The sequence below is a fragment of the Antechinus flavipes genome, chromosome 6 (assembly GCF_016432865.1).
Source record: "Antechinus flavipes isolate AdamAnt ecotype Samford, QLD, Australia chromosome 6, AdamAnt_v2, whole genome shotgun sequence".
NCBI classification, from domain to species: domain Eukaryota; kingdom Metazoa; phylum Chordata; class Mammalia; order Dasyuromorphia; family Dasyuridae; genus Antechinus; species Antechinus flavipes.
In genome coordinates this window covers 2,921,945-2,944,665 of record NC_067403.1, presented here as the reverse complement: position 1 = coordinate 2,944,665, position 22,721 = coordinate 2,921,945, and the positions used below count along the sequence as shown (strand labels likewise).

General features: G+C 41.2%; 1 protein-coding gene across 2 annotated transcripts in view; it reads left to right on the top strand.

The window, feature by feature from the left end:
* Positions 1 to 14,759, top strand: part of SLC2A9 (solute carrier family 2 member 9) — a 211,218-nt gene extending 196,459 nt beyond the window's left edge. The window contains exons 12-14 of one of the 2 annotated variants that reach the window (XR_007948444.1): positions 8,932 to 9,039; positions 9,825 to 9,912; positions 11,714 to 14,759. Coding sequence is in view for 1 of the 2 variants with exons in the window: in XM_051966635.1 (XP_051822595.1) it covers positions 8,932 to 8,994 (63 nt within the window). In the remaining variant the exon portion in view is untranslated. Of the gene's footprint in view, positions 1 to 8,931; positions 9,040 to 9,824 lie in introns of both variants that reach the window. The other variant, XM_051966635.1, reaches the window with a different exon arrangement.
* Positions 14,760 to 22,721: the final 7,962 nt, after the last annotated feature.

Sequence of the window (22,721 nt, the reverse complement as noted above, 5' to 3'; positions counted from 1 at the left end):
CCGGGAGACCTGCGCTCCCCCCGCGCTCCTCCCGCGGACACCCTGACTTCCTCCTAGAGTCCGGCCGAACAACGGAAGCCAGAGCCCGGCTTGGAAAAGCAGAGGAAGGCAGACTCCCCAAGAAGCGGCCGGAGATTGTCCACCCCCGCCTCTGCTCCCCACGCGGCGCCCTCCACGGTACGGCTTCTGCCCCGCCTTGGCCCTTCTGCTGGGCCACGGCCAGTCTTCTCGACTTCCCACCGGTGCCACTGGACTCTGACGACCCGAGGAGAGTTCAAGGCCGATGACCCGCACGCCCCGTCCCACTTGGATCCAGTTCCCTGGGAAGCCAAGAGAGCTGCCTCCCAAGGCCGCCATTGGTCCTCTGCAGCCAAGAAGGAGCCAATAACAAGCAGAGTCCACTAGCGCTTTCACTCTGCAGAACCGAAGGAACTTGAAGGAGGTAATAACAATGCTTCCACAGCCCGCACCCCAGGGGCTCCTCCCTGCTTCCCAGCAGCCATGTTAACAGCGAACTTACCTAGAGGGCTTTACAAACATCCCATTTTATCCTCACAACAATACTGGCAGGGTTGTGATAGCCCCCATTTATGGAAGAGGCTTTGGGGAAGGGCCCTGGGGCCAGAGTGGCCCTCAGCCTCCAGAAGCCCCTCCTTCCTGGCACCCTCCTTTTGTTATCGCTGACCAGCTACTTCAGGGACGTCTGACTCTCTGACCCCCTCTGGGGTCTTCTCGGCAGAGGCTCCAGAGGGCTTGGCCATGGTCTTCTCCGGCTCCCTTGACAGATGAGGAAACTGAGGCACACAGAACCAAGTGCCCTGCCATACAGCAAGGCAGTGCTGTCTAGTGGTCCCATCCTAATTCCCTGCTCTCCGCGGGCTCCCAAACTACTAGGCTACAGACGATCCAGGATCTCACTCTTCCTTTGTACAGTCTCTCATACATCTATGGACACCCCCACTATCCTCGCCCCGTGGGACCCTAGATTAAATGGGGGCTCCCTCCTCCCGAGCTCAAAAGTGCCATCATACAAACTCCTCCTAATGCCAAGATCTTCCCTCCCCCTCTCCTGCTCTCTTCCTCCCCCCTCCTCCACCCTGTGTCCCCCACTTCCACATACCACATCCTGGCATGAGAACCGCGTTCAGGCCACAGGGGCCACATGGAACAGGGGCAAAGGCGCGGTCTTGCGGCGGAGAAAGGGATTTTCTCTCTGCGGCCGCTGGGCCTTTCCCAACTCGGCCGCCGGAGAAGCCGCTTGGAAGTTTGGCTCTGGTCCTAGGCTCAGCCGCCCTTCTGCCAGTCTAGGGAGTCAATTTATTGGACACTTGGCTAAATTCTTACTCTATGTGGGTTTTTCCCTTCTATTTCATGGAATCATAGAATGTCATCGAGGTAATTTAATCCAAATCCTATCTTTTATTTTTACTTTAAAAAATGTTATTTTTTTTCAATAAAAGCCTATGTCCTCTCCCTCCTCCAGAAAGATTGGGGGGGGGGGAGAAAAGAAAAACAAAACTCTTGTTACAAATCTTAAGATAAAGAGATGAGAAAAGTGTGATGTACAGAAAGGAGGTGATTGGCTGAAGGTACCCGGACAACAAAGCAATATGAGGTGGGGCAGGGCAAGCCTGGACTCCAACTCCTGGTGGAGTGTTCTGGGACGGTCACTGCTGCCTCCCCGAAATCCTTGCGAGGGAACAAGGACACACACACTTAGACCAAGACAAGAGACTTAGTTATTCCTCCCCAAGAAGTCATGATGCATGGGAGCCATGATGTGCCCCTTACAGTGGGTGCTCAGCTGTTTGCTGGATCTTAGCCACTTTTCTCTGGCCTGGAGGACCCCCCCTTCCCATTTCTCTGGGACCTTGTAGAATTCAGCAAGGGCGGCCAAGACATTCCCCTTCTCCACCCTGAACAAAAAGGAGACAAACTGTGGATCAGGAGCTGGAATGTTTTCTTGGGCTTTTTAATAATTCATCTACCTCCTTCTCCTGGGGAAGGCTGAGAATCTCAAATACTTCAGGATGACTGCACTCAGTCCCAAACTGGAGCTTCTGGAGGGCTCCTATTTGCACAGCAGATTTAGCAGGCTGCTGATTTTCATTTTTCTGCCCCCCCCCACCACTGCCAGTGTTGCAAATAAAACAAATCATTCCATTTTTAAAGCAAAAAACAGTTTTAGAAAAAAAAAACAGTTTTTTTCTTGTGGTGCAAGGGAAAGTTGAATAGACATTTTTAGCCTTTAGAAAATAGACTGAGGCAAAGAAAAGTTCAAACCCTATGCACACAGCAAAAGCAAGATGATTTAAGTTATCTCTAAGCAGAGAAATATTAGTACTCACAATGCAAATAAGTACCACTCAGGTCTTCTGCTCTCTTAAAAAAGGCATTTTTCAATCTTAAAACTACATAAATCTGAACTTTTTGCTATTATTTCCATGAACAGGAAAAGAAATAATAACATTTCTTAAAGCATACACAGATTTGATGACTGTTTATTAAAATGAACTCTGCACTCTGGAGGACAGAGTATATGTGTGTATGTATGCATATGTATATATACATACACATAAGGTTATGGAATTATTCCTTATGTTGACATGAAATCTGTTTTTCTGCAATTGAATTAATTTGTTTTGTTTGGTTTTGTTTTTTATTTACAAGTTATATGCACGGGTAATTTTTCAGCATTGATGGTTGCAAAATCTTTTGTTCCAACTTTTTCCCCCTCCTTGCTACCCCCTCCCCCAGATGGCAGGATGACGGATACATGTTAAATATGTTGAAGTATAAGTTAAATACAATATAAGTTACATGTCCAAACCATTATTTTGCTGCACAAAAAGAATCGGACTCTGAAACAGTGTCCAATTAGCCTGTGAAGGAAATCCAAAATGGCGACAGGCAAAAATAGAGGGATTGGAAATGCTATGTAGTGGGTCATAGTCATCTCCCGAGTTCTTTCTCTGGGTGTAGCTGGTTCAGTTCATTACTGCTCTATTGTAACTGATTTGGTTCATCTCATTGCTGAGGATGGCCAGGTCCATCAGAATTGATCATCATATAGTATTGTTTTTGAAGTGTATAATGATCTCCTGGTCCTGCTCATTTCACTCAGCATCAGTTCCTGTCAGTCTCTCTGAAATCCTCCTGCTGGTCATTTCTTACAGAACAATAATATTCCATAACATTCATATACCACAATTTACCCAGCCATTCTCCAATGGATGGGCATCCACTCAGTTTCCAGTTTCTAGCCACTACAAAGAGACCTGCCACAAACAAGACCACAAATCTGCTCATAAAACATAGACTCTCCCCAACAGGGCGGGACATCCTGGTTAGTCCGAGCAGGTCCAGCTCCCTTCTCTACAGAGGAAGCCTGAGCTAAGTCGATGAGCTCAAGCTCCCCGAGGCTGAGACAATCTCTCTGTACGTCCCGAGTTACTTCTTGAAGCTCCCCTAGTTGTGCAAGAAGGACTTCTCCCTCCTTGACAAGCTATGTGTCCCTTCTGTCTCTTCCCCTTCTCACACACCCACCTACAAATACCTTCCTTGGTCCTGACAGAAAGAGGGATAGAAAAGGCTCTGTGCTGGTCCCCAGAACCTTCTTGCTCTCTTTGCTGGCCCTCCGTGGCTTCTTCCTGGGGCATTGCCTGGCTGCCTTATCAGTGGATCAGTGGAAGAAGGGATGGGAGTGACTCATTTCTGTGTGTTCTAATTTGTTCATGGAGGAACTTCCCAATTTTTTTCAATCTTGCTCAGTTTTCTCAGTTGGGAACCAGTTCCTTCCTTCGTTCTTGCTGTTGTTGTCGTGGAATCATGTCCAACTCTTCCTGACCCCACTTGGATTTCCTTGGCAGAGCTACCGAAGGGGTTTGCCGTTTCCTTCTCCAGTGCATTTTGCAGATGAGTAAACTGAGGCAAACAGAGCTAAATGACTTGCTTAGGGTCACACAGCTAGGAAGTATCTGAGACCAGATTCGAATTCAGAAAGGTGAGTCTTCTGATTCTAGGTCCCCCATTCTCTCCCCTGTACCTGCCCTAGCACTTTCCTAATATAATCAGAAGCCATCTTTGGGAGATTTAATTAAATCTCATTATTCACTCTCCTCCTCCAAGTCTAGAGCCTTCCTTGGATTTCAGCAGTCTTTGTAAATATGAAACAAAGGGCTTTGTGTGGCTTACATCACTACTCGCAATGAGCTTTTCCAGGGCAGGCAGCCATTGAGCAGCAGCTAAAGAACTGCATAAAGAACCTAGCAAAGTAAATGGTTAAAAAACAACTGTAGAATTGGACCATCATTATATCCTATAACTATCGGGGCTGCGCTGGGCTGGTAGAATTCTAATCCTGAACCTCTATGTATTATAGCTCTATCATCTCAATATGGGACTTATGTAGTTAGTGAACTTAGTAGTTAATGAACTGAAATGAACTTTCTTGAATCAATCAAAAAAAGCATCTCCTAAGCCCTGTGCAAAGGGCTCTCCCTGGTCACTAAGGGATTCCCCCTTAGGTCAAAACACCCCCTGCATCTCTGGGCCCTGCCATTGTCTTGACTGGACTCTGGAGGAGACAGGGAGGTTGCTAGGTCTGTGCGGCCCTCCCTCCGCCATAGCCAACTCACACACAAGTCAAGACATCGTCACCCTCCTGCCGTCCCCGGCTCTCTTTGAGGATGAAGGGCAAGCAACAAAGAAGATAAGAAGTCTCATTAAGGCAGCTTCCTGCATTTCCAAGGGCTCGAATCCAATAGTTCACATGAATAGAGCACTTTCTTTAAAATAGCTCTGTGAGGCAGGCAGTGCAAATATTATTATTCTAATTATGCAGAAAAGGAACCAGGGTTCAGACAAGGTCATGGTCTCACCTACAGCCGGGAGCCAACTGCCTCCTGAAGCTCTTCAGGCCTTCCTGCAGACTCTTCAGGTTCTCTGATCCCAAGGACAAGGTAACAAGACATAAAGCTAGAAGTGACTTTGGGGATCGTTGTTCTTTTCGGTAACAAGTGGAAATTAAGAAAAGCATTCTCTCGCTAAAAATTAAACAGGAAAATGTGCCTTCCGACTCTCCTTCCACCTCATGGACAATAGCTTTCCAAGCTTACTCTTTTCCCCCTTTCTTGTACCGGCCCCACTGCCTGAACCTCAGATGTCTCCCTTCCTACTTGGAGCCATAACAACTTAGTCGCATTATGTCATTCTCCAAAGTAATTACTTCGTTTTGGGGGGCAGCAAATGAACACAAATACGCCTCTGTGTTTATAATAACATTACCTTGCACTTGGACATGAACTCTTGGAAACTGAGAACTTTTGCTCTAGAGGTTTGTTCAGGTTAATGTGGCTGTGGGGAGATAATCAATCCTGCTGACCATGGCCCAAGCTCCAGTAATGGAATAGCTTTAATTGACAAACTATTCAAGTCATCGATTGATATCAAATTAGGCATAAATTCATACAAATAACAAAATGGTGTCACGAGAATCATTGTCACCCCGCTGCGCCAATGAGTGCCTTAAGAATATCCTTCAAAGGGATAGATGGGATAGAAATCTCACAGGGATAATTTATGAAGCTATAAGGTCCACACATGTCACCCACAATCTAACAAGGCGTGGTCCAGTCCGAGTCTCAGTGGGCCCACCCATTTCTGCCCTAATTTTAGGGCCCTGCCAACAGTAAGGCTCGGGAGCTTCCTCGGGCAGCCTGACCATTTAAACGATGAAATAGAAGGGATTCTGCTTCTGCAAGAAACAAGTCAATATTTTCCAGACAGAAAGGAGTTGATGATTTCACCATCAGGCAAAGCATCCTCTTGTGTAGAGGGAAAATGCTGGGTGGAGAGCTAAGAGGGCTTCTTGCTCGTCCTAAATCTGCCCCCTTTGTAATTCTGGCCAAGTAACACGCCCATTGTGAAAATACCGGATCCCAGTTTTCCTAGCTCTAGGTCCACGGCTCTTTCCATCCCTGCCTTGTACCCAGCAGTGCGTCTGCTTACTTTGCCTCCCCCACCCCAGTTTTGAACCCATTGCCTTTATTTATAAAGTGCATAGTCAGCCACGTCAGCTTTTAAGAACATCACTCCATTTAATGAACCATTTGTCTCAGGCCATCATAGCCGATCAATAAGAGACTGACTTTCCGGGCAGGGGCTTTGAGATTTTGCTTGCAAAGAAAGCAAGAATCGCAGCAAGGAAAGTTAAGCAGTCCCAGATTGTGGCTAGAAAATACTATTCATTAGTCAAGTCATAAAAGACTTGAGCTTTTAATAAGAATGATGAGCTGAATAAAAAATGAGATTAATATGAATAAATGTAAAAGGTTTGGGTTGGAAAACAATCACACAAATACAGGATATAACAAGCATGATTTCATATAGTTCACATGGAAAGATCTTGGAGATCACAGCTTCTATTTACAGCGAAGTTAAAAGTTTACATGGATTAGAGAACTTTATCCTCACAATAAAACTAGGATGAAGGGTAAATCAAGCCATCTCTCTTGTTTTCTTGATAAGAGTAATAAGGCACAGAAATGTTAAGACATGGACTGGACATTGTATAGTTAGAAAATAGAGCCTTGATTCTAACCTAGTGTCCTGATATCAAGCCCCACCCATAGAAGCATAGGTTGAAAGCCGGAAAGAACTCTAGAAATTATTTCCTATTTTTACAGATAAGGAAACTGAGGCCCACAAAAGTTAAATATTTTGCCTAAGATCACAGAATTTGAAGCAGAGAAGATACACAGAGCCAGGAACCCTGCCTCCAGATCCAGAAAGTGGACCTTTCCTTAGTATAAAAATAAATTATATTGTTCTAAATTTAAGAGCAAACATCGTATGTGATGGAGAAAAGTTAGAAGCTTTCTTAATAAAGAGGTAGAGCAAAAGTACCCTTATCATCATTACTATTTAATACGTGACTAGAAATTCTAGCCAGAATAGTCAAGCAAGAAAGAGGAATGAAGAGAATATGCATGAGCAAAGAGAAAACCAAATTATCGCTTTGCAGACGATATAATTTATTTACAAAACCCTAAAGAGTCCTTCAAAAATTAATTGAAACAATAAAGTCAGCAAAGGTGCTGAATATTTTTCTAAATTCACATAAATCATCAGCATTCCTTTGTTTTACCCACAAAAAAAACAGAAGGAAAAGCTAGAAAGAGACAATGAGGAGTACATCTACTAAAATGCAACTATGTGAGTAAAACCATAAAACACTCTTTGCAGAAACAAAGTCAGACCTAATTAATAGGCAAAAACACTAATTATTTGTGGATAGATCAAATCAATAGGATAAAAATGACAATACTACCTACCAAACTACCAGAACAGAAAAAATAGTAACAAAACTCAATAATCCAAAAATAATAAGAAAGTAGTGAGAAGAAAGGAGGTGGGGGAGGGATATCAGGACCCGACTTCAAACTCAGCTACCAAAAAAATCACTTAAATGACTTGGATTACCTAAAAGTCAATCAATCCTCGAAACAGATTAGGTATATAATACTGAAGCAAATAAACAGCAGTCTCTGGTAAATCCAAAAACTCAAGTTTGGGAGGGGAAAGATTCATTATTTGCAAAAGCTGCTGAGAAAACTAGACACTAGAAATGAGAGAAATTAGGTTTAGATTTATATCTGACACCATATACCAACAGAAGCTACAAATAGAAATATGACCTAGATATAATCAACAAATTAGAGGAGCAAAGAAAAAAATTATCTTTCAAATATATGGATAGGGAAAGAGTTCGTGACTAAACAAGAGAGAGAGGAAGAAACACATAAAATAAAATGGACAGTTGTAATTATATAAAAAAGCCAGCGTTTTTGCACAAATATCTAATGTTGTTAAAATGAGAGAGGAAACAGGTAAATGAGGGGGGAATGTGGCAACAAGTCTCTCTGACAGATCTAAAATGTATAGGAAATTGGTTCTAATTTATAAAACAAAGAGTCAGTTCCCAAAAATAAATGGTCAAAGAATATGAACACTTTTCAGAGGAAGAAATGTAAGTTAGTAACAACCATATGAAAAATTGTTCTAAATCATTAATAATTAGATAAGTGCAAATCAGAGGAATATTGAGGTTCCACCTCACATCCACCAGAGCTGAAATGATGATGAGAGGGGGACTGTGGGAAAACGGGTATACTAACCCACTACTGGGGAAGGTTCCGCCATTTTAGAAATTTAGAATTGTCTTCCAAAAGCCACTGGACTGAGGATATGAATTTGTATAAAGTCAAAATATTTAAGCTCTGAATGTCCTGCCCCTAAGACTCTATGGATACTATGTAGATACTCAATATGTCATGTCGTTGGATCAATGCTACATGTAATCAGAGTCAGAGGGAAGAACCGGCATTGCATTAAAATAAATGCTCTCTCTCTAATTGGGGTTGTCAGCTGAGATCTCCAGGATTTCATGTCTTACTAATTGACTCTGTGGGCCTGTACCTTTTAAAAAGCAGCTTTGGATTTGGCACAAAATCTTCATTCTGAAAATGAATCCTCTCTAGACCTTTAGTTCTTAACTACTTACTCGTGATCACCTCTGTAGCATCTAGTAGAGAGATTTGAAGTTAAATCCATCTGCTCTAAATCCAAGGCTTTTTTGTGATTTTGTGATTCTGAATCTTTACCTCCAGCTTGAAGTCTTTCTCTCTGGCTCTTTCAAGTTCTATGGCTCTTGGTCAATCAGTCTATAAGCACTTATTAAGCACCTTCTGTGTGCCAGGCACTGTACTAAGGTTGGTGCTTCCCAAACTTGGCGGTATTTCTGACCTTATCTCAATGCTAGCTCCTTCCCCATATATCAAACTGCTCACAGCCCATAGCGTCCCCGACGTTCTTCTCAGGCCTGGCTGTACCTGGACCTGCCTGGCAGTAAACTAACTTTTTACCCTCCAGGTTAGGTGTGGCCCTTTGTCCCCAAACCTGGAAGGCTGGATAGCTGTCCCAGGAGTCATCTGACGGCAGAAGAAGCGTCGGTGTGGACCTCGTGCTCTCAGCCTGCAGGTGGGCAGCCTGACTCTAATACATGCAAAAACTGGAATGCAAATGAGGTAGGAAAGTAGGATGGGAAAGAAGAGGTGCCATTAAGTCACCATTTCCATTTCCCCAGACCTCGGAGAATAGGTGTAACCGCCCATCTGCTGCTACTTCAGCTTTTTTGTTGTGTATATTGTTGCTCCCTGATCTCTCTACATGTGTGTATAGACACACAATCACACACTCACACACACAATCACACACACACACACACACACACACACACACACACGCACTGCTATTTTAAGCTCTGTCTAGTGTTCTTTGGCTGATTAAACCTGCCCCCGTAAGGCAGGGTATCAGAGCCCCAGCTGGTCCCATCTCATGAGAAGTCACATTGAAAAGAAGCTCTCTAAGTGTGGCTAGGAATTGTGTGTGGCAATAGTCCAAGAATGGGTCTCATATTGTTAACAACCTTCCCTCCACAGCCCTTCGTTTTGTACTTCCCAGTCCACTTTTGCCGCATTATAACCTATCACACTGTACCATATTGTAGCACACTGTAGCACATTATAGGATATCTTTTAGCCACTTCCTTGTGCCACGACTCTGAGATAGTAAGTTCCAGGAGGGGCAGGATGTTGTCCTCCAGGGCACTGTCTTGCTCATCAGCCCCTTCCGCACCCCGAACTTGCACCATCGAGGTCCAAACCACAGTCACCAGGATGAACTGGGGGCACCTCAGGTTTTTGACCAGCAGCAGCAGTTGGTGGCTAATTATTTATTGGTTGGTTTTTTTTTTTTTTTTCCAGTGTCTAACTAAGGCTTCTGCACAGAATCTCGGTTGGAAAGACTTCCTTGGCCATCTCATGCAGCCTCCGAGGACTTGCAGAGCTCCAGGTATGGATTACCCACTAGTTCCTGAGGTAGAACATGTCCCACGTTTGCACTTTTCTAATTATTAGGAAGGTTTTCTCTAGCTAGCCAGAGTTCTGCATAGTGCTCGGCACATAATAAGAGCTTAACAAATGTTTGCTGACTAACTGAATGCTTAAATCTTCCTCTGACAACTTCTAGTTATTTTCCTGGTCCAGCTTTTTGAAGCCAAGAATAACAACAGGCACTAATAAAATATTTACTAAAAGAGTAAGCCAAATTTATACAGAAGGAATCAAGAATTGCATGCTAATAGATCTAGAATAAAAGCCCTTAAGCTGGGGTCTGTGAAGATTTCAATAAAAAGATTTTATTTGGTTGACTCTGTAATCCCAGGTATTTTATTTTATACAATTAAAATCATTGTTCTAAAACAGAATCTGTAGGCTTTACTAAATGACTAAAATGGTCCTGCTTGAGGATTTTTCCCCAAGACCAAATGATCATATTATGTCTTAGGCCCCATTTGAGATGAGAGGAAAGGGAACTTTTTAGTTAGAAATTTCAACCATGCAATAATGATCAGAATAGGGATATCATAGGATTTTCCCCATCTTCTGAAACTCAATAATTCCTTCTTCTTCTCACCTATCTAAAGTTCCAATTCCTCACCACATGCAGATAAATAAAGGGCCGTATGCCGGAGGAACACATGCAAGTAGGTAGTACAATGGAGAGGGTGCCAAACTTGGAATCAGGAAGACTCACTCACCTTCTTGAGTTCAAATCTAGTCTCAGACACAAACTAGCTGTGTGATCCTGAACTGTTTGCCTCAGTTTTTTCATCTAAAATGAGCTGGAGAAGGAAATGGGAAACCACTCGAGTATCTTTGCCAAAAAAACCCCAAAAGGGGATCATGGTCAGATGTGACTTAAAACTACAACAACAATAGCAAAGAGGGACAAAAGAACTGCGGCACAGACCTTTCTCTCCCGGTGACTATTTGTGTGTTATTGGGAAAGTTCATTTACATCTTTAGACCTTACTTTCATTTGTAAAATAAGGATGTTGAAATACATTATCTCCAGGTTCCTTCTATCTGTCTAAGGTTCCTTTAATGCTGATATTCTATGGTATAAAGTCCATTCTGCCTCTGATGATGTTCCATAGCCTCTGAACTATTTCACCATCTAAGAACTTTATGTTCTTATCATAAAATTATGAGACTTGGAATGGGAAGAAAATATGTAGATTATCTAAGCCAAGCTCTTTTTTTTAAATAGGAAAATTGAGGCCCTCAAAAAGGAAATGATTCTGACTCAGTCACACAGATAATAGTAACAGAGTCAAGCTACAAACCCCTAGATAGCGCAACTTCAAATTCAGAGCTCCTTCCGCCACCCTACGGATGCCTCTTAAGTGACATGGATAAATTTCCATCCTTGGGGATATTTGTTCCTCATTTACATTGTGACTTCCATTTTAAGACCTTTATAAATAGCCTACACCGTAAATTAGGTTTGCTCCCTATATGGATTTTACTGTTAGAAAATGGCTAATAAAGTAAATGATCTTGCCTGCCTATGATTGGAAAGATGTCATTTATAATTCAACAGTCTTAGTTCTTTACATAAATTGGATATTTGGGATAATGGATGTAGATTTTTTTTTACTGCCTGCTCATAGAACAGAACATCCTTATGTCCTAACCGGCTTTTCACAGGGTCTTTTTACAGAACATACAAGACAATAGTATTCATTGACTAATATTTATTTTTTTACATACACATGGGTGACTCGTATTATTCTCTTTGAATGCTGTAGTTTTGAGATAACAGAGAGCTGACATTCAAAATGGGCTAAAATTCCTTCAATGGAGGGAACAGAGGAGGTGACAGAAATCTTTTCCTGTCATGGCTTCAGCTGATGAAGATAGAATGACCCCTGTATTGACGATGGCTCAGTCTACTAGATATTTTTCTGAGCACTGAGAATCCACTGTGGCAAGTTGTATTGTTTTGATCAAGGATATCATCCTAATCAGTATTAAAATGGCTGAAGAAATCAGACTATTCATGACTGTTTTGTTATTTAAATCAGATAGCTACTTATAGCCCATTGGTAGAAACTCTGAGAGACTGGATTTAAAAGACTCCTTGAATCCAAGATTCTATGAGGGAAGTCCAAGGTAAAGAGAAACAGTATGTTCTCAAGAAAGAAATGTCATGCAAAATCCAAAAAAAAAAAAAAAAGTATTCCAGCATCAAGGCAAAAAGGAGGATTTTAGAGCACGAAAGACAGAGGGACCTTACTGACAAATTCAGACCTAAAAAATATGGAGGGGAAATAAAAGCAAAATCAGTGCACTTAGGACAGATAGAAAGAGGAGCATGTTATTTTAAGAATAATGCTAAAGAAGATGGCAAACTAGACATTTTTTCCTCAATCCCCACAACTTCTCAAACTTCTGCAAAGCAGAAAATGTGCACCAAAGATAAAGCAGCTTTAGTTGTTTCCATGGTTTAGGACACTCAGAATTCAAAAGAAGGTAAAAATACAACAAAACAAGAATCGGCAATTAATGCTCACTGACTGAACTTATTCAACATAACTAACCCCTAACTCCTTTGCTCCTGGCATTAGCTGCATACAGATCCAAGGATTTATATCAAAACCTGCCCCTACACCCTGCTCACTTCTCCCTATTTCTATCCCATGCCATAGACTCCAGCTCCAAGCAATAATAGAAAGGGAAGTTCTATTCCAAATAACTATAAAATGTTTAGGGGTTAATCTGCCAAAGCACACATACAAAAAAATTGCCTGGCTTCCCTTCTGAAAGGCTCCTTTAAGAAATAACAAGTTAAATAGCTGACGGAATATTTAGTGTTCAAAGCTAGGCCATGCTGATATAATAAACATGACAATATTAGCAAAATGAATTTCTCCTTTTAATGCTATACCAACCAGATTTCCAAGGGGACACTTTCTATAACTTGATAAAATAGTTTAAAAATTCCTCTGGAAAAACAAAAGATGTCGCATACCAGAGGAAATTATGAAAAGAATTGGGACAAAGGAGAATTTGCACTTTCATATCTCAGACTGAAGCGGGTTGTGGTCCCTTTAAGAAACTGTATTTCCTATTGATCTGTGACTCCTTTCATATTGATTTGTGATTCCTTTCAGATTCTCAGCCCTTCCTGGCTGAGGCATTTCAGTCCAGGAAGCCAGGGCCTTTGATTCACAAATCCTGGTCAAAAGCACCCCTTTGAATTCCAATAGGAGATCTAGGCTTGTCCCAGCCCCCATTGGATCAGAGCCAACTTGGGCTCTCCCAGCCCACACTGGTTCTGATCTGCTCAGGTTTCCCAACCCGACAAGCAACATGATGAGCTTCCATCAACTAAGGTCTTTGCAGATGGACCTTGGTGGCTTACTCAGCCACCAGGACTTTCTGCCCACTGAGAACTGCATTCTCAGTGCAAAATTCCATTTTCCACAGCTCTGCCCGCTGGAATAATGTTCTTTTCCAGTGGCATCCTCTCTTTATCCTCACCTATTTCCCTAACCAGACTTTATGCTTCCAATCCCCATAATAAACCTCTTTTATCAATCTAGGTTTTCGGGTCTGTAAATTCCTTTATGAGAACCTCTGTGCCGCCAGAAGGGAGTCCCCTAAACTCCCTCCCCTTGCACCGAATCCCAAGGGGTTGCAGAGGAGCCAAATCTCTCCATTTGGTTCCCTGAACCCCGAACCTACCACTAGACCTTATCATTTAACTCCCTGACCACCAGAAACCCTAATCTCATTTTGTTTCCCTAAATCTAAACCTCATCAAAACTACATTATAAAGCAGCAGCTTATTTAACATATATAGGACTGCTTGCCATCTAGGAGAGGGGGTAGAGGGAGGGAGGGGAAAAATCGGAACAGAAGCGAGTGCAAGGGATAATGTTGTAAAAAAAAAATTACCTTGGTATAGATTCTGTCAATAAAAAGCTATTATAAAATAAAATTTAAAAAAAAAAGAAATACATGGAACCAAGATTGTCAAATAAACATAGAGATTAATCCTTGCTTTTCACATGGTGATGTAAAAAACGTACAAATCAGCATTATCTGTGTTGTATTTTATTTTAATAAATTTTATTAAATATTCTTCAATTATATTTTTTTAAAAATAAAAAAAATAAAGCAACAGCCATCAAAACCATCTAATCTCAGTTAAAGAACAAAGGGAGAGGGCAATGAACAAAGCAAAGGGGAAAAAAAAATCAGAAACAATTAAACTCAATAATCCAGCGTTTGATAAAGTTGAAAACCTTAGTTACCTGGGAGGGAGGGGGAAAATTCCAATTTGATTAAAAAAAACTGTGGGTAAAACTGAAAAACAGAATTTAGGATTAGACCAACAGCTTACATTCCACGATACATTCTAAATGGACACATGGCCTTAATATTAAAGATTGAGAAAAAATAAAAGGAGAAACAAATAATATATTACTCATAATTATGGATAATTGATATATTCTTCATCAAACAAGAAATAGACACAATTACAAATGATAAAACATAGCTTTGGTTATCTGAGATTGAAAAGCTTCTGCAGAGAAAACATTAATGTTTCTAGGAAAAAAAGGGAAGTAGCTGAATGTGAAGCGGGTTGGGGTCCTTTAAGAAACTGTATTTCCTATTGATCTGTGATCCCTTTCAGATTCCCAGCTCCTCCCCAGACAAGATCTTTCCAGGATGCCAGGGCCTTTGATTCAATTACAAATCCTGGTCAAAAGCATCCCTTTGAATTCCAATAGGAGATCTGGGCTTGTCCCAACCCCCATTCTGACTTGCTTGGGCTGCCCAGCCCCCAATGGTTCTAATCCGGGCTTCCCAATCCCCACCAAGACACCCAATATAATAAGCTTCCATCAACTAAAGTCTTTGCAAATGAACCTGGGTAGTTCCCTTTTTACTGCCAGGACCTTCTGTCTACTGAGAACTGCATTCTCAGTGCAAAACTCCATTTCCATAGCTCTGCCACTATAGAAATCAGTCTCGTACTAAACTGATTTCTATCTAACAATAAACTTTCATTTTGCAACTAATATTCAGGAATGAGTGAATTCTGTCGCTCCTAAAACATGTGGCCGATTTGAAGGGGATTGTCAATAACTCTCTTACAACCACTAATCTCTAGACCACCAGGAATCTAGACCACTCGAAACCTTGTCAAATGGGGGGAAATCTTTTGATTAGATTTCTCTAATAAGTGTTTGGCATCCAAGATATATAAGTGATAGACAGATAATAAATATAGATTTGGCTAATAGCCATCACCCAATAGATTAATGGTCAAAGAAAATGAGCAAACAATTCTCAAAAGAACTGTAAAATACAACCACATGAAAAAAGCTCCACATCACTAATAAGAAGAGAAATGCACGTCAAACCTTAAACCCTGAAATTGGCCTAAATGACAGGGAAAAAATGGCAGCAATATTGGAGGAGTTGTGGAAAGATAGGCTCACTAATACACTGTTGATAGATTTCAGAAGCAGTACATCCATTTTAGAAAGAAATTTTGAATTATGCAGATAATGTAACAAAAGTGTCCATACTCTTTGAATCAAAGACTTTGCTATTGGACTTATGCCACAAAGAAGTCATCAATAAGGAGAAAAAAACCATATTATATTTGGAGCAACACTTTTTGCAATACTCAGAATTGTAAACAAATTAGATGCCCACTGATTGGGGGATGTTTAAGCAAATTGTGGCACATGAATGTACTAGAATACTAAAGTACTGTTCTGGGAGAAATTTTATATATGATGAATACAGAGAAGCAGGGAAAGGTCTATACAAAAAGATGCAGAGAGAATCAAGCAAAGCCAAAAAAATATATACACAGTAACAATCGTTACTGTTCATTTTCTAATGAAAAAGAACAATAACACATCAAAAAAAATTAAAAGTGAATGGAGATTTGAGAAGACATCCCTAATCACCCTTTTGTGGAGATGGTAGGTCAGCAGATATTACACACTGCACATATTTCCAGGCTTTTTCCCCTCCAATGTATTGATCAAGTATACTGACTTTTTTTTCCCTTCCTCTCTAAAAAAATATTCTTTGCCATATGGTTTGACTCTCTGGCAGGCAGAGAGAGAGGAATATATGGGATATTATAATAATTAATTCAGAATATCAATAAAACATTATTTTAAAAACTGTGAGATATGCTAAAGCCCTCAATTAAACAGACTTTTGTTAAATACTAAGAATAACCCAAAAAAGCTTTATTAAGAATTCTGGGAGAAAAAGAAAATTCAATGAAAGTATAAGACCTTGACTTGGAGTGGATGAAATGATGAAAAATAAGGACACAGAGAAGGTAGAACTATTCAAATCTTATTTTGCCAAGAGAATGGAACTCATACTTGAAATAATAGAACAAAAATAACAGGAAATTAAAATCCAAGAAAAGTGAGAAAATGGCAAGATATCTTCAAGAAGCTAAACTGGCCCTGAATCACTACATCATAGAGTGTTGCAATCTGAGTGCTGAACTATGGTTAGTAATCTTTGGGGTAAAAAATATGTGGAGAAGTATCACAGAACTACAGCTAGACAAATGTTGAATAAACATCCCTTTTAAAAGGGAGAGAAAAATTATATAAGCTCTAGGCTGGTGAATATGATTTAGATTCATGTTAAAAATCTAGTACTTTTAATTAAAGAGATATTTTATGGGCACTTAAAAATAGAAGGGAGCTTAACAAGATTTTAAAAAAAGAACTTATATCAAAAATTAAATTACATGAAACAGAAAAGTTTTTGAACAAATAAAATCAATGCAGCCAGGATAAGAAGAGAAAGCATAGAATGGGGGTAGAGGGAAGGGAATTTGTATGAACTATTTCTGATAAGAGTGATAGCTGTATAAAAAAAATTAACAAAGATATAAAAAAAAAAAAACCCAAAACCATGCCCTAGTGGATAATCAAAGAATATAAAGCTGTTCTCTAAGAAAAAATTTCAAACAATACATGAAAAACTCCTCCAAATCTCTAATAATAAGAGAAACAAAAAATAACTGAAGTTTTACCTCATACTCATTAAACTGTCAAAAATGATAGAAATTGTCAATATGGAAGAGTCCAAGATTATGGAAAGCAATTTGAAATGATGCTTTTTAAACTGATAAGAATATCTTTATCCTGACCCAAAATCTCATTGCTGGTCATATCCCCTAAGGATTAGGAGAACAAAACATTATATATACACAAAGACTTTCATAGCCCCACTTTTGTATATGCAAAGAATAAGAAACAAAGTAGATACTCATCGATTGTTAAATGGATATGCAAATTGTGGTTTATAAACTTAATGGGATATTATAACACCATAAGAAATTACAAATATGACACATTCAGAGACACTCATAAAGAATTACATTAAGTGATGCAGACTAAAGTGAATATGAAACAAAAACACAGAAAATTTCATGCATAATGACTATAACAATACAAAGGGGAAGAACAGGAAAAATGAAAGTGAATGCTCTGTAATAATAATAAGTTTGACCCCAGAGAAGAATCAAGGAAATGCATCCCCCTTTCTTTTCAGAGGGCAACGGATTATGATTGCAGAATCTTGTATAAACTATCAGAAACAATTGACTTGTCAGGTTTGCAGAACTGCATTTTTCTTTTTCTTTTTAAATCTTCTTTAAAAGGGACAGTTTGCTGGGTAGATAATGAAAGGAGAGACAAATTCATCTCTGAAGATTATATAAAAATAGTAACAGTGAAAAGATTTTTAATATTGAAAGAACAATATCAGCATATCTCGACTAAAAGAAAATTTATCTCGATTTCTGCAAATACTTGACAGTTTTTCATGTACCAGACAGTAAAATGAGACCTAATGGATAGCATACCTTGATAAATGCACAATTAATTGAATAATCAGACTCAAAAAGTGGTATTAATGAAGTGATAACCACAATGAAAATTTCTAGAGGAATGTCCTGGGAGTCTATTCTTGGCCCCTTTCCATTCAACAATTTTATCAAAGACTTGGATGTCATTATGGCATGCTTATCAAATCTGAAAATGACAGGAAGTTAGTTAATATATCGGATCTCAAAATCCAGTTCCGTTTCATTTCACTTTCCTTTGATCAAAGTATTAAGCGCCTGTCTTATGTAAGGCATGTGATGTGTATAATAAAAAGACAGATTTGACATTGACCTTTCCCTCATTGATCTTATCATTTAAAAGGAGGAGACTTCATTACACAAAATACATACGCAAGTCAAAGTATGATTAAAGTACAAGCCAGAGATCTGGGGAAAGCATTACAGTCAGTTTTAGGAAGACTAACTCACTGTCAACATGATGAAGGGAAGAGGGAAAGTCATGGAGGAACTAGGGCCTGAAATCAACCCTGAGAGAAGGGAAATCTTGCAATCAGCAGAGAAGGATTTGAAGTAGTCCATGGACACCTGTATGAGCAAAGGCATGGAAATGAGAGATAGGACAATAAGAACAAGAGATAAAGGAAGGCTGCTCCAGTGTATCTGAAACGTAAAGTATGTGGAAGGAAAAATGGAAATTGAATTTGGACATGTAAGTTGGAACTAGATTGTGATTTTTTATTCATCTAACTTTATTCAGTAGACACTAGGGAGCCAATGAAGGGATTTGAGAAGAAGAGTGACATTATCAGAGTAGAGAATTAGGACTATTTCTCAAGAAGGATTAAACAATGAGGGCCAGAACTGGAGCAGTTCTTCCATTATGACAGATAGAGCAAAGGTAGATTGAATAGGATTTAGTAATAGGATGTGTGAGATAAAGGAGAAGCAAGAGACAATTATGACTCCAAAGTGACAAGCATGGGTGAATGGAAGAATGCTGATGACATTAAAAAAAAAAAATTAAGAAAAGAGATAGATTCTAGGGGGAGAATAATCCAGTTTATTTTGAGATCTGTTTTAATAATGATGCCGAAGGGACATCCTGGTGGAAATATTCAACAACAGATTTATTATTTTATTAAGCAGAGTGTGCACTGAACTATATTGGGTTCTAGGAGCAATATAAAGGTTACCTATGACTTAGTTTCTATCTTCATGGAATATTCTACAAAAATAATTAAAGGTCTCAAAAAAGAGCTTGAATGATAATAAATACAGGCAAAATCTAGTGAAATGAAACTTTAAATGTATACATATACTTGGTTTCAAAACAGCAAGAGCACTGGGAAAGAATGGGGGAGATGTCACTTTTGCAATAATTTCAAAGGAAAAACACCTTGAGGTATTCAAGCGTATTACAAGATGATGAGCGCCCCATCACCAGAGTTGTTCAGTGTCTGAATAACTAGGGATGTCATAGAGGGAATTCACTATTAAGTGGGAGATTAGTCTAGATGTCACCTCCTTATATTGCCCTGAAATCCACCTAAGTGAAATAAATGTTCACTTCATCAAAGGTGACATTTGAAACAGAGTAAAAAGTAAATATTTTGCCAGAGCCTTGCTGAAACATTCATTTTTCTCTGTCTCTCACGTTTACTTCCCTCTCTTCTACTTCTCCCTGTTCTTTTTTTGTTCTTCGTGATGTCTTTTTTCTTAATTTTCCCTCTCCTCCCTCTGTTCCACACATCCTCTGTTACTGTCTCTTTGCTTTGTCTATCACTTCTTCAAGGTTTTGAGGAAGCCATGGCCAGCACATATGCCCTCATTGGAGAAGTTCTGTACGATCTCTTAAAATTCATCGGCTTTTATAGTTAAACATGACTCCCAAACCAAAATCTGCCATTTGGGCTCCCGTATTTCCAGCTATGAAAAGGTATCCCCCCTTGATTTTTTATTGTTCCTTCTGATTTAATATATCCCAAATTAAACCCATTCAAGGAGGAAGATCAAAGAAAGGTTAGATAGAATCTTTTGGGTGGAATGAGAATAACTGAGGAGAGAGAGAGGAGATGAGGCAGAGCCACCCAACCCATTTTTCTTGTTTTTCTGCCAAAGAGAATGATGTTTGGATGAGAAAGGAAAGAACAAAAATGACTACAAGGGACTTGATAACCAAGATAAGTAAGGAGATAGTAGGGGAACGTTTAGGCGCCTTTAATGAGTTCAAGTCACCTGATCCAGCTGAACTTCATCCCTAAATACTGAAGGAACTAACAGGTGTTCCAGCTTACCATTACCGGTGAACTCTGAGAGGTCAGACTTAGAGAGAGTTTCCTCTGATTGGAGGTGGACAGTTTCCTCATCTATAAAATGATTTGGAGACAAATGGCAAACAGTTCAGGATCTTTGCCGAGAAAACCCCAAATGGGGTCATGAAGAATTGGACCGGAATGAAATGACTGAAGAACCACAGAATTGGAGGGGGCAGCTGGGGGAAAGGGCTCACATGAGAGGTGGAGTATGGGCAGAGTCCTCAGAGGAAATTAAGGGTTTTAAGAGGCTTAATAGTAAAAAGAGACCACAGATAATGGTGGAGATAAGCTGGAGAGTATCCACAGTAGGATAACTGGGATGGGGAAGGAGCTCAACTACAAAAGAGAGTAGTTAAGGGAACTGGGATAATAGTTGTTTTTCTTGCCTTAGAGCAGCTGGCATAGAAGAACTAGACAGGTACATGAGTGGAAAGATCCTCTAGCTCCTAAAACACTGCTTCTCCATGCTGTCAGACTTCCTTCTCCTTCTCCTCCTCCTCCTCCTCCACATCATACTTACATGGTGCTTACAATTTATTTCCAAAATTATTTCATCTGATTTTCTCACCAACCCTGCCGGCTGGGAGCTGTTCCTCCCACGTTTTGGATGGAAGGAGCTTTAAGGGACATGTCCAGAGCCGTCCGGTAGTAGCCAGCTAGAGCAAGATTCAGTCCCGGGTCTGGCTCACTACCAGTGCAGCCTTTATCCACTGTGGCATCTAGCACTCCCCTACAGATCCCTTCCCCGGAAACTTCCCTCTCCTTCCTCCAGCACCTTTCTCTTTTCTCTCACCGCCATCAGAGCTGATCTTTGCCTCCTGGGAATCTAGTCCCGTTTTGTCCCGTTTCTCCTGTTTCCTTCCTAGGTTTGATTCTGCACTAGGGCTACATGTAGAGACCTTTTCTTCCCTGTTCCATTGCAGCTCCAAGGGGCAGGGCCTATATCTCTGCGAGAGAAAGAGCCAGAAAGTTGGAGTCGGGAGACCTCCATTGGAGTCAAGGACGGCCTGGCTGGCTGATAGTGAGCCGTGAGACTGTGGGTGATGTTCTAAGCTCTCTAAGCCCCAGCTTCCCCCTCTATAAAATGGGCATCATAATCTGCACTGAGATGAACCTGGGGATATATTTAGAAGAATTACATATGTTTAACCTCTATTGGATTGCTTGCTGTCTGGGGGAGGGGAAAGAGGGAGAAAAACTTGGAACACAAGGTTTTGCAGAGGAGAATGTGGAAAACTATCTTTGTGTGGATTTGGAAAAATAAAATGTTCTTGAAACAATATTTGTCCTACCAAACTCCCAAGGCTAGCATGAAAAAAGGCTTTCTAAGCCTTGAGTACTGTAGAAAGGTCAGAAGAGAAGGAAGGAGAAAGGCATAAAGGAGCAGAAGCGGGGAGAGAGAAAAGGAAAAAGCTTTTGTTGAGCAATTGCTGTAGAGCAGACACTGTGCTAAGCACTTCACAAATAGTTTTCTCATTTCATCTCCACCACCCCGGAAGTCAGTGCTGTTATTCTGCCCCTTGTACAGTGTCTGCCTGCAGATAGCCCAGGGGTTCGCGAGTGAGTCCGAGTCTGTATTTTATCCCCAGGCCCAGCGCTCTAGCCCTCGCTGCCTTGTGAATGAACTTTCTCGTGGAAAAGTGTCAACTCTTGTACACGCCATTCACTAAAAGCGTTAGCAAACACAGAAGCAGCTCTACCTGGCAGGGACCCAAGGAGACGCTGGGCTGGGTAAGCCAGGGCATCTGCCCGCCCGCCTGCCGCTGTCCCTGCTCTTGCTTCAGGGGAGACGGTCCAAGCAGGCCCAGAACGGAGCGGGATCCGGCCACGTCAGTCCCAGGCCCAGAAGCCTTTCCTTTCCTGAACCCTTCCTCTTCCCTCTTAGTGTCATGAATTTAGTCACTTGGAATCCTTATGAACGGACCATGTGAGTCGCCTATTAGAGGAAAGATCGCCAAAAGTGTGCTCAAGGATGGGACGTGGAGGCAGCCAGGTGGCTCAGTGGGTAGGGCACCGGCCCTGAAGTCAGGAGTTCAAACCTGACCTGAGACACTTAGAGCTTCCTGGCTGTGTGACCCTGGGCAAGTCACTTAACCCCAGTTGCCTGGAGGGTGGGGGCGAGGGAGGGAAAGGGGGGAGATGGACCGTGCAGCAGTGACTGGAGATGTGACCTAGCAGAAAGTGCTTGGGAGATATAAATTCCAGGTTGAGTTTGATCTTTTATCTACTTCATGACCTTGAACCAGTCACCCTCAGACCCTCGATTTCTGTTAGTACAATAAGGTTGGGAAAGTCTCCCCCCCCCCGCAATTCTGCAAGGATACAGAGAAGAGGGAGGAAGAATGGGTGTGTGAGCTGCCAGTACCATAAGGGTCGGCATTTACGGTGAATCAGCCCCGTTTCCAACCTGGAAGTCATCCGCAGGGCCTGCAGCCCTGTCAAAGGAGGAGCCCCCCCCAGCACCCCGACTCCTTCAAAATCCCCAGGCATTGGGAGGAGCCCCTGAAGAGACGGCGTGGGCGGGGAGCGGTGGCCGTTGCAAAGGCACGGGCTCCGGCCACAGAAGGAAAACGGCTTGGGAAAAGTGGACAA